The sequence below is a fragment of the Neopelma chrysocephalum genome, unplaced genomic scaffold, assembly GCF_003984885.1.
Source record: "Neopelma chrysocephalum unplaced genomic scaffold, ASM398488v2 Primary Assembly neopelma1_97116, whole genome shotgun sequence".
Classification (NCBI taxonomy): domain Eukaryota; kingdom Metazoa; phylum Chordata; class Aves; order Passeriformes; family Pipridae; genus Neopelma; species Neopelma chrysocephalum.
In genome coordinates this window covers 3,338,719-3,351,147 of record NW_020925758.1, presented here as the reverse complement: position 1 = coordinate 3,351,147, position 12,429 = coordinate 3,338,719, and the positions used below count along the sequence as shown (strand labels likewise).

Genomic DNA, 12,429 nt, shown 5'->3' with positions numbered 1-12,429 from the left:
CAGGGAGCAGTTGGCTAGTTGGTATGCACTGTCTTCTGCAGGGACCAGCTTTGTACCTCCTTAATGTCCAAGGGGAGCTCTCAGGATTGATTGGCTGTATCCTTTTTAATGAGAAAAATCACTCCAAATCACTGGCAGTGGGGCTGTTTGCAGTACAGAATAACAGAGCTCAGTGTTTAACTCTCCGTGTGAAGAAACCTCAAGCTCCTTCGTGGCAGTGGCTTGCTGGGATTTCTGTAGATAACACTGTTCTGGGCTGCTGGTGTCAGATGTGTGGTGAATGTGAGGGAGCAGAAAAGCAAAGGAATAGTGTCCCAACACAGCGATCACCTTCCAACTTTTGCCCCTAATTCAAGTCTGACACTGCTGTGTACAGTCACACTGTGTTTTGGAAGAGCATCAGAGGCACTGGCTGAATTTGTGGTGTTACCTGTGATTGTGAAAGAGATTGGTGTTGTGGAGAATCCAGGGATGAGAAGGTCTAGAAGAAGCAAAGATGGGCAGTTTGGTGACTTTTATTTAAAACTGAGCATGGGTTTTTCTTGTATTCATAAGTCCACATACTTCTCTAGACAGGTCCCTCTTTGCCAGCCTTGCAGCCTTGGACAAGGCAAATGAGACCTAAGCAATAAGAGAAAGGTTAAGGAAAAGGGAGAGTTGGAAGTGTCCAAGGCCAGGTTGGGCAGAGCTTGGAGCAACCTGGTCTAGTGGAAGGTGTCCCTGCCATTGGCAGGTGGGTGGATGGAGCTGAGCTTTAAGGTCCCTTCCAACCCAAACCATTTTAGGATTAACTTGAGCCTCTCAGATGGGCTCTCCATACACACCTACAGACTTGGACTTTACATCTGACTTTGCATCAGTCAACCATTCCTCTAGGGAGAGGAGGAGGGATGCCTGCTGATGTCAAAGTGGTGGGATATGAGCTAAAAGAGAGGCTGGAAGCAGATATGTAAAAACCACCTACTGCAGTGTTTCTTCTTTAAGATTTTTCAGTTCCCCTCTTCGTGCAGGTTTCATAGGGGATGGATGGCATCCGAATAACTGCTGTCTCCTCTTTTTGGAGACAGACCATTCCTTATCCTCTTTTAGTAAGCCCTGGTTCAGCAGGTCCTAACAAGAAGCTATTGACCTTGATCAAGTGAATATGTAAACCAATACGATGTGGCTCTTAGTTTTGATAAGCTTTTCACAAAATAGAAGAAGTGGATCTGTATAATGCTTCATGCTGAGAGCAATAAATGAATCATAAATTCAGCAAAACAAGCTACTTATCAAATGAAATGGAGGTCTTATGGGCATTTATTAACTGGTGTAACAAGAAATTGAGCATGAGTTCAGCTGGGGAGTGGGAGCCACATGGTGGAGAGCTGACCACATCCCTTATTATTTACTCTCCGTGAATTGCTTGAGGCTCTGCTCATAAATGCTGCCAAACCAGTGCACACCAGTTGAAATGTCAAATCTGTTTGCTGCTGTTTTCACTGAGTCAGTAGGTACCCCATGCAAAATGGGCTTTTTGTAGTTAGGGAAGTGATGGAGCCAACCAGGACGTTGATTGGCTCAGGTAAATAAGGCAGAGAGATCAAACCAGGGAAAACTGGGGAAATACTTATTTTTAATGCTGTTTGGGAACAATGAGGTGTGTTGATTTGTGGCTCCAGTGCTCCTGGGTTCCACAGATGCTGTCTGATAGCGTGGAGATTTCCTTAGCCCTGCTGTTGGGGTGCTCTTTCCTGAATGCCATCAAGCTACTTTCGGACAAACAGTTTTTCTCTCTGTCCCGTTTAAAACTTATTAGTCAGAAAGAAGGGGAGTTTGGTTTTCCTGCTAATCTTTCTCCCGTGCTTTGCAGGCTTGCTGAGCACCTGAGGAGGACGAGAGCTGCCATCATCCTGCAGAAGCAGTTCCGAATGCTGCGGATCCGCCGAGCTTTCCAGAGGGTCCACAACTCCACCATCACCATCCAGGCTTTTGCTCGGGGAATGTTTGCCAGGAGGATTTACCACCAGGTACACCTCCACGGACTGCCTTTGCGTTAGGAAAGAGCGGGAAGAGCCTCTATGTTTACCTTTGCTGCCACGGCACTGCGATGTGTTTATTGTGGCTGTTTTGATGTTTACGAAGCCGACAGCCTCTGGTGTTTCTGGAGAGCAGGCAGTGACAGTGAGCATTGCTATTTAAAGCTGTGCAAGGAGGAAAAAAAAGATTTTGGCAGCAGCACCTCAGTGGAGCAGCTAAATGGAGTCAGTCATTCAGGTGCTGGAAGGCACTGTGGAAATCTGGAAACGTCATTTGATCTAACCTGCTCTCTGCTAAAGCCTCCCTGGCCAACTGAATCTGTGCCTGAGCTGTGCTGCAGGTGCTGTTTCCAGGAGAGTAGGAAGACAAGAAGGATCTGTCAGGGAAGGCAACAAGTCGTTTACTGATAGAAATCTCCCTTTAATTAATTCTCTTCTCTAGCTTTCTGTGTTAAACCAGGACCTGAATGCAAAGAACTAAAAGTTTGATGACAGCAGTGATACAGTGAGAAACCATGGAGTCCTAGAGAGGTTTGGGTGGGAAGGGACCTTCAAGTTCATCTCTTTCCATTGCCCTGCCAAGGGCAGGGACACCTTCTACTAGCCCAGGTTGTTCCAAGCCCTGTCCAGCCTGGCCTTGGAAACTTCCAGGGATGGGGCAGCCACAGCTTCTCTGGGCAACCTGTGCCAGGGCCTCCCCACCCTCACAGCCAGGAATTTCTCTGCAATCTCTGATCTAACCCTGCCCCCTGTCAGTGTGAAGCCATTCCCCCTTGTCAAAATTCCTTCTCCAGCTATTGTCTGTCAGGAAACTGAGAACAGCTCTGGGGAATCTTTTGTCCACTCCTCAGATGCAGCACTGTTTTGGTGGTCCCTAAACTTATGCCTAACTGGGCCACGAGCCTACTTGAAGAATTGAGAAGAATGATGAGACAGGAGAGGAAAACCTTCTCCTGGGGATGGTGGAGGTCACCTGGACACCTGGTGACCTACCAGAGAGATCAGGGTTGTCCTCTGAGACAGACCAGCTGGGTGCTGGTGGCAGGGAGTTTGTGCTGCCACTGCTTTCTCAGCAGTGGTGGGGGATGCTCCTTGGGGTCAGGGCATGCCCAGTACCCACCAAAACTTTGCTGTAAGGCTGGAATAGGTCCCCAAGACTATGCAGTGGGGTTTCTTGTATCTCTTTGGGCACCCCTAGTTTCTCCATCTATGAATGCCAAGGCTGGAGACACACAAAGCTCATTTCCCAATAACTCCTGCTGCATCCTAAGTTCACACAATCCCTTTATTCTGAATTACAATTTGCAATTGCAAAGAAATCCTTAGGGTGAAACAAAATATTTGTAAGAGAACCTGAGAGGGTACCTTTTCTGAGACAAGTTTTCCCAAACTAATAACAGCAGTGTCTTGTAATCTTCAAATTCTCCTGCTATTTATTTCCTTATCAGACTGAAGCATAGATGAGCATAAGGAAGTTATTAACAACATGCTGGTTGTATCTCTAATATGTCAGCATTCAGTTGTAGAGGAAGGAATTGAATTGCCACATGCTGAAAAGATTGTAATAAATTTTTGAGGAAGAAATTCAATGCACAAGCACCAGAAATTTCACGAAACCCTAGATAAAGGTTCCTAGAAATTGAATTGTGTGACTGCAGACTGTAGTGAAAGGACTCGGGGTTTTATTTGAAGGTTATTCACATGATAAGAAATCCCACCAGGACAGCATTTATCTGCAGTAAAAATTATCATAATGCGGGGGTGGAACACAGAAAAAAATCTACCAACCTGTTCTGGTGTGAGTTACATCTGATGCTGAAGGGCCAGTAAGTTTGTTGCTAAGTGTTTGTGTGTCTGTTAATGGCTGTTTATTCTGCTGGCTGTGGATCTTGTGGATCTCAGTAGTATTCTGAGGCGGTCCATGAAGCCTCATTTGAGCCCAGATGCCCCTTGCTCCCATCAAGTTCTCTACTCACTGACCAGGATCATGTCACCAGGCCCTCATGTCACTGGCCAAGCAGATCTTGACTTGTTTTAGGGAGCCAGGCTCCTAAGAGAGGTCTGGATGTGTCAAGCACAGCATCTGGAGAAACCTTTCAGGAGGGGGGGATTGAAGTCCTGTCTGTGACAGAGGATGCCTTTATCTCCAGCCATCACCCCGTGCACCTACCAGGACACTCCATGGAGGAGAAGCCCTTCCAAAGGCAGTTGTTTGGGAAGCGTTGAGTGCTGTGTTGCAGCCAAACCAGGGCTGCTGCTACCTATACAGGGGGCTTCCCATGAGTGGCCATAACCTGAAGGGGGCTAGATTTAGATGGGATATTAGGAAGGAATTCTTTGCCGTGAGGGCGGCGAGATGCTCTCTAAGGTCCCTTCCAACCCAAGCCATTTCATGGTTCTGTTGATTCTATGACTTTCCTCCTCCTGATTGTCCCGTTCCTGCCCGTGTTGTGCAGATCCTGGCGGAGCACAAAGCCACCATCCTGCAGAAATACGCCCGGGGCTGGCTGGCCCGCACGCGCTTCCGCAGGGTGCGGGCTGCCACCATCGTCCTGCAGTGCTACTACCGGCGCATGAAGGCCAGGCAGCAGCTGAAGGCACTCAGGATCGAGGCCCGCTCAGCCCAGCACCTGAAGAAGCTCAACGTCGGCATGGAGAACAAGGTTGTCCAGCTCCAAAGGAAGATCGACGAGCAGGTACGTCCTGAGCTGTGTTGCGGCGAGTGTGGTCACGCTGCTGCTTTGCTTCTGTTTTGTTGTCCTTCCCAGGAAGGGTTTTATGCTTCCATGTAGTCTGGTAAGGGTGTTGTGTTGGTGGCAGCTTTCGCTGCTTCTGGCCTGGCATTAGTAAGGGTGGGACACCACCATGGAAGCGCAGGTGCGCTTGGATCTTGGGTCTCCCCCTTGCTCGGGGAGCTGCAAAAGCTGCAATGAAATTGTCGTGAGGACTGCCCAGAAGGACTCAGAGGAGGAAGGTAAAATGGCAGTTTTGAAAGCTGTTGCTTGAAAACCCAAGATCCCGATGTGAGATCCTGATTTCAAAGGGGTTTGGGGATGGATTGTTCTGTGCTTTACAAGCACTGAGGGTGGAGAGTCTCTGCCACAGCTGATTGTATGAACTGTGTGTCTTATGAGTCACCTTCCCTAGAAGATAAACTGTGATTCGGGTAAATACTTGGCAAAGTAATTTGAGCATGTTTGTGTTACTAGACATAGCAACTCTTCAGGAGTAAGAGCCATGATGAGGGGTGGGATGGTGGGGTGGAGATGCCTGCGTGGGTGGCTTGATGATCTTACTGTGACTCCTTGATCGCAGGGAGGTCTTCATCAATTGCCACTTGTTATTAATGAGCTGCAGAATAGTGGTTTGATTACACACTTAGGAGAAGGGTTTTCCTACCTATTAATGTAAGCAGGTTACTCTGATAAATACCCTCTATGTTGCTGTACAAGGACTTCAGGGTGAGCATACGAAACGCTGAGTGGGACCTATATATCAACATATCTACTTTCAATATCTATTTCATATTCATATCTACTTGTGTCCTCAAACAGACCTTTTAGAGGCAGAAGAACATTCCCTCTAAGTCAGGATAACGAGTGCCAGTTAGTAGTAATTGTGGGTTTTCATTCTGGGATATTGTCAGGGACCCTTATACATCATACCTGGCTTCCTTGCCACCTTAAATCCCTCCATCCCTGAATGACATGAGCAGTCCTGTGATGGAGATGATGAGAAGTGACTCTGTGTTGGCTCGGATACTGCAGAGTCAGGATGCCCTGGGATTTGCATTACTGCTGGCAGCCTTCATTGCAGTATTAATTGGCTGCAAAGTGTGCACTGCGGCCGAGTCTGACTTTCAGACCCTGGTGTTTAATTTTAAAATGCCTGTTTGCATACTTATATTTTGCAAACAGTAGCTTTGGAATGGAAAACCTTAAGCATAATGTTTGGTATGACCCTTTATCTGGAGGGTGTTCAGTGGAATTAAATAGGATGAGTCACTTGAGGTCCAGATATTTGGGCTGAACTTGTGCAATGAGTGTGAACGTCAGTGTTAGGCCTGCTGAGCTGCTGGGCTTGGCCCTGGAGCAGCAGTATTAATTTTTAGTTTACATTCTTCCCCAGTTCATTGCCAATTTACTGCTAGGAAACGTGCGTGAATAGAACAATAAAGAAAAAAACCCCAATATTTGGTTAACATTGGCTTCCTGTCACGGATTGTGAAAGCAGCAGAAGGGTTTGCTTTAGGGAAGGAGTCATGGAGAGCTTTTAACTAGGCAGAAATAATGGTCTGGACCTCATCTTGCTCTCTCTTGGTCTCTGCACAGGCCGTTTTGAAGCAGTTTCTTTGATGCTCTCTGTGTAACTTTTGCAGGGAAGGATTGCTGCTTTGTGTTACTCATGTTAGTCTGTCCAGTGAGCTGATTTTAACCATCCTTCCAGTACCGTCAGGTTTCCCTGGGATGCTTTGGAAATGCTAATAAGGACCATTACAGTGGACTTTCTTTTCAGTACACTGAATTTATTTTTTTCTGGCACAGTGACTTTGCTGCATGGTAGTTTCCCTGAAGGATCTTGCTGATCTATAAACACAACCTTTGGAAATACCAATTAACTTTCTAAGAAAAAAAAAGTATATACCAGGTAACCCGGAGAGCTGCAGTTGTATCATTTTCTAAATAGCTGTGGAAGAAAATGTTTCTATTTCTGCTACTTTAGCTCATGCATGAGTAGAGATGCAATACTCCGTGTGCCCCCGAGGAAGAGAAGATCTTTGAAAACATTAAAACCTTTTCTTGTATATCAGCCTCTGCTCACACGCTCTTGCATCTGTAACTGGAATGGTTTAATTCAGTTTTTGAATCAGGTGAAGGATTTTTTTGCACACACAAGAAAGGTTTAAATCTATTTTGCTGCTAAACATCCTCACTGGACCACTTTTTTTTCTAATTACCTTAGACCAATTTTTGCTTTTTCTTCCCCTTTTTTTTTTTTTTTCAGTTGAGTTTCTTTAAATCTACGTGTTGTGCCTGCCTGAGATACTTTCAAGGCTGGTACCTAATTTAGTGTTACATGTTCATGCAGCCAATAATTAGATTCACAGTATGGTCTCCATACTGTTTCTGCAAGCACTAGTATCTTCGTGAGCATTTATTGTGAATAAAACTAGTTTGGGTAGGAGTAGTGATGAATTTGTTGCCTCTGCCATTGGTGGCATAATTAACTAAAATTAATTAAAAAAAACCCCAAACAACTAGGTTGGGTTGAAACCAGGACTCTCACAGCTCTGCAGGGCTGGATAATGACGGAAAATAAAGCAAGTTCAAGTTTAACAGGGTCTGTTGAGCAATCTCTGATTGCAGTGGGGAGCACCCCAGTAAACACTGTCTCGTGTCTCTGGTAGCTCGTAACAAGAAAAAGCAATTCCTGTGCATTTATCTGGTTTCTGCCTGGAAATCTCCATTGGCTGGTATGTAAAACCATATACAGAAACCTTGGCACAGAAGGTTCTGCAAGTGGATCTCTTTGGAAGTATCTTTGGAACTCTCCTTTGGAGCCAGGCTGGGAGAGCTGGGGGTGCTCACTTGGAGAAGAGAAGGATCCAGGGAGACCTGAGAGCCCCTTCCAGGGCCTAAAAGGGGCTCCAGGGGATCTGGAGAGGGACCTGGGACAAGGGCCTGGAGGGACAGGACAAGGGGTAATGGCTTCCCACTGCCAGAGGGCAGGGATAGATGGGATATTGGGAAGGAATTGCTGCCTGTGAGGCTGGTGAGGCCCTGGCATAGGTTGCCCAGAGAAGCTGTGGCTGCCTCTGGGTACCTGGAAGTGTCCAAGACCAGTTTGGACAAGTCCTGGAGCAACCTTGTCTAGTGGAAGGTGTTCCTGCCCATGGTAAGGGAGTGGAACTGGATGATCTTTAAAGTCCCTTCCAACCCCAGCTATTCTAGGATTCTATGAAATGCCTTTGGTCACGCAGAAATTATAATTTCCTACGTGCAGAATTTTGATGTTCATTAATAATTCATTAGAAGGGAGCACAGGAAAAATGTTAATATCTCTCATTTACTTGTTTTTCCATTTGAGATGTGTGTTAATCTTGCTTCAGTTCACTGAGACTCTACATTGAGAGGGGGATGCTTTGGGAGGTCACCCAAAGAGGGACCAAAAGGATGATCAGAGCAACCTTCAAAAACAGACTACATTTTAAGTTTCAAAATGGTTCTTTTGCTGCCATGGTTATCTACCTAATGTTAGCAAAGTTTACGTGGTAGGGTCTTAATAAAGCTCTTGGTCTGTTGTGAATTAGCTGACATTTCTGGGGCTGACTAATAATGATGGTGTTTTTTAGTCACAGTGTCATTGACTTTGATTTGAAGCACAAAAAACAAACGAGGCTACTGAATTTTTGAGTCTGAAAACTTTGGGAGCAAATCACTGCTAAGTGCTTTAAAAGAGAAAACCCGAGAAAATAAGAAGATGACTGAGCAGGCACATGACTTAAAAGTAGGGAGCTCGAGTTCTGCATTGTCACCTCAGGTTTCTGCAGGCATAGGAGCCAGGAATAAAAGAGTAAACTGCAAAACAAATATCACAGATTGAAAAAAAAAAAAAACAAGCAAACCAATTGCATTAAGCAACAGTGTTTGGAAGCTGTAATAGGAGTGTAGTCTTTTGGTTTGGTTGCTAGTGCTACCAAGCATTGTTTGCCTTTGAGTGGTATCAATGTAATACCCATTTAACAAATGCTTCTATAATTGTTGCCAAAGTATTACTGAGCTTTCAGCGCAGTTTAGAAATAGCTTTTAGCTTTATGAGCTTTATTAGCACGTGCATGGAAATGCTTGTTACCCTGAGCTTGTTTCCCACCACACCCGAGGATTTTGAGCGGTTACTTTTGCAGTGCATCAGTGCAGTGCATGCATTCGTGTCACTTATGCTCTTATGTCCTTCCCTTTGGGCTGCAGAACAAGGAATACAAACTCCTGAACGAGCAGCTCTCCACGCTGACGGCAGCCCACTCCTCCGAGGTGGAAAAGCTGAAGAAGGAGCTGCTGCAGTACCAGCAGAGCCAGCGGGGCGATGGCAACCAGCTTCTCAGCCTGCAGAAGGAGATGGAGCACCTCAGGCTGGAGCTGGAGAGGGCTCATGGGGAGAGGAAGGTGGTGGAGGACAGCCACATGAAGGAGAAAGACCTGCTGAGAAAGGTACGTCTGTCTGTCACGTCTCAGGTTGTGCAGGGGGTTATACTGGTGAAAGCTCGCTCTTCACGGGTCTGAAGGGGAGGGAGTTTCTATTCTTTGATTAATATTTTTGCTGGTTTTGTTTTTGCTGCTGAATGCCTCTGGAATTTATCTTCAACCAGCTCATGGGGCAGCAAGGGCAGGTGAACGTCCCTGCAGGGGCAGTGACTGCCTTGTGTCAGAAGGACGTCCCATCTTGATGCCTTTTGCACTGCCAACCACAAAAAAACTCCCCAAACCCAAACCCATCTGGAAAACAGGGCATTTAATAACCATGGATACCACAGAATCATTAAGGTTGGAAAAGACCTGTAAGATTGCCAAGTCCAACCATCAACCAAGTCCCAGCACTGCGTTCACCACTAAACCATGTCCTCAAGTGCCACATCCACGTGGTTTTTGAATACTTTCTAGGGATGAAGACTTCACCACTTTCCTGGGCAGTCTGCTCCAATGCTTTACAACCCTTTATGTGAAAAAAAAATTCCCTGTTACCAAACCTAAACCTCCCCTGGCACAACTGGAGGATTGTTTCTTCTCATCCTGAGCTTCAGGTGTATGCCAGAGCTTCATGTTTATACAGTGATTCATCATGACATGTCGTGCAAAAGTATTGGAGAGGGCTGTCATAGATGCTGTAAATATTAGGAAAATGTCCTTCTTCATCCCAGCCCAGGAGGGGACACGAGGGTTCAGTTTTTGCCATGGCTGTTGCAGCTGGTTGTAGTGGTGTTGTAGGTACACAGAGCTGTGATCTGTGTGAAGATCAACTTTTCTCCTCCAAGGCAGAGGCACTGCTCCAGCACCACCTAGGCTGGTTGTTATGAGCCTTTATAGGGTTTGGAGCTGGGATATACACTAAATATATTTTGTTTTTTTGCTCCTTCATGCAAACTCATAGAATATGCTGAGTAGGAAGGGTCCCACAAGGATAATCAACTCCTGTGCTTTATCTCTTGAGGTGGATGTGGTCCAACACTGCCACCATTGTACAAGAAAGAATTCTAGTGGAGGAAGAGACTCCAGAGTGGAGAGTTTGTTTTGCAAAGAGTAAAAATGGCCCTTTTGCCCTGAATTTCTTTGCTGGTCCGATTAATTCTGAATAACAACCATTCTCGTAACCTGAAGCACTAAGATGTGGGTTTGGTTTCCTTCTGCGAATGCTTGTGGCTTCTCAGGTTAAATCTATGATATTTCTTCTGTACCAGCAATTGAATTGAATCTTTGATCTTGCTGTTGGAAAGAATTTAGGGCTTTCTTACTCAATATATTGCAAAGAAAAAGCTGTTTTGCAGCTGTTACTCTGGAACAGCACTTTGTGTGTGACGACCTGAAGATGAGTCACTTTTGGAAATTAAAAAAAAAAAAAAAAGAAAAAAAAAGAACCTGGAATTAGCTGTGTTTTTATTATGGTGAAAGAGTGCCCACATGGGGCTCTTCTAGGGCACTTCAGGCAGCACCACCTGCCCTGGCCAACCTTCGCTTGCTGCTGAGCACTCGGGTTTGGGTGAGAAGCTGTGGGAACTGTGGTCAGGATCACTTAATCTGAACCATTAGCACAACTGAGATGCATTTTTGGGTGTACATCTCAGAAAGGTGAGCACCCTGTATACTTGTTGTCTCTTGGCTGGACCAGGAGGTGTCAGGTAATCCACTCTTTGCATGTGTGTTTCACCCATGCAGGGAACGTATAAAATCAGTGATTTTCTTTTATCCACCACCAGATTAGAAGATCTGTTTTGGCACAGGACTCCATTCATTATCTGGCTGCAGCACAAGCTTTTAGACCCAGAAAAGATGCTTTGTTTTGAAGGTGATGCAGGGGGATAAACTGCTTCTCTTTGTTCTTGATTGCAAATCCCCTTCGAGCACTCGGAAGGAAGGTCGGTTTAATCACCAAAGAAATGCTTTTAAAAAGCATGAAAACAAAGCAGAAGCTTTCCCTTGCTGTAGAAGTGCCTAGAGCAGAGCAAATACTGTGCATTTTACCATGACAGTAAATGGTTTAATTATAAAACATTTCTAATGAGCAGTGCAGGCTCCCATTTCTGGCATTAGCTTTCCATTGCTCCTTTTGGTTCCTTGTCAGTGGGAAGACGAAGAAGACCTGTTTCCTTCCTGAGAACATTAACTTAGCCAAAACATTTCTCAATAAAAGTTCTGATAAGACACATTTTGAGTAATTCTAACAAATACCAGAAGCTGGGGAGTGTCTAGAAACTGAACTCGGGTGAGAATCGCTTTTCACCTTCAAGATGAGGATTACACCATGGCCATGGTTGTAGTGGAAAACATTTTCTCTGGAGATGATTCCCGAAGTCATCTCACCTCTGAGCGAGATGGAGATGAGCCCTAAGTCTATAATTTGAGCTGAGGCTGCAGATTCTGCAAATCCCTATCAGTTATGATTTTTTTGCTTTAAAAAAGCCTTTTAGTCTCTTCCTCATAGCTATCCTCTCTGAGCCCTTAATTTTGGAATAGCTCTTTTTACCTAATTTTGTGATAAAGTTTAAAACATCAGGTCTGGGTAAGTACCAACAGCTCTTTGTAGGTCTTTTTGTAGCATCAGGTTTCCTCACTTGATGAGATAGGATAATTCAAAGCCTGGCCAGGAATTTTTGTTAGGAAAATGCTAAATGCCATCATTCTTTCCTCACAAGATTAGGAGAGGACGGGAGGCAGGTCTCCTGAGCAGGTTGTTCCAGCATAACACTTACATTAAGGGCTGAAGCCATCACAAGTGCTCCCTGCTCAGCATCTTCCATATAAGTCCTTCAAAGCAGGTGCTGTTGCTCTGAAGCATCTTCAGAGATCAGTTTCCTTTAGAAAGATGAGCAGGAGGTACAAAAGATGCCAGGAGGTACCAGAGATGGAGTTTGTGCTGCTTGGCCGTTGTGTAACCTGCTCCTCTTGCCCCCACCTGTGTGTAATGGGCTGTTCTCATCTTCAGGGGGCTTGGTTAAACACAGGTTTTGAACTTTGAGCTTGTGTCTGTTTCATGTAGAAACAGGAATTCCATAAACAAGTTCAATGGCTTAAGATCACATCTTAAAAATAGCTGGACCCAATCCGGATTAGAAATTTTAAAACCTCGGAATAATTGTTGTGGATCCTACTGAGCCTTTCAGTTCTAAGTATCCCTCCATCATTGTTGAAAATATCCCAGA

At 45.3% G+C, this 12,429-nt stretch overlaps 1 protein-coding gene across 4 annotated transcripts in view; it reads left to right on the top strand.

The window, feature by feature from the left end:
- Positions 1–12,429, top strand: part of MYO5B (myosin VB) — a 144,687-nt gene that overhangs the window by 96,602 nt on the left and 35,656 nt on the right. For all 4 annotated transcript variants that reach the window (XR_003532298.1, XM_027671705.1, XM_027671706.1 and 1 more), the window contains exons 20-22: positions 1,853–2,009; positions 4,475–4,714; positions 8,987–9,226. Coding sequence is in view for 3 of the 4 variants with exons in the window: in XM_027671705.1 (XP_027527506.1) it covers positions 1,853–2,009; positions 4,475–4,714; positions 8,987–9,226 (637 nt within the window). In the remaining variant the exon portion in view is untranslated. The remainder of the gene's footprint in view (positions 1–1,852; positions 2,010–4,474; positions 4,715–8,986; positions 9,227–12,429) is intronic.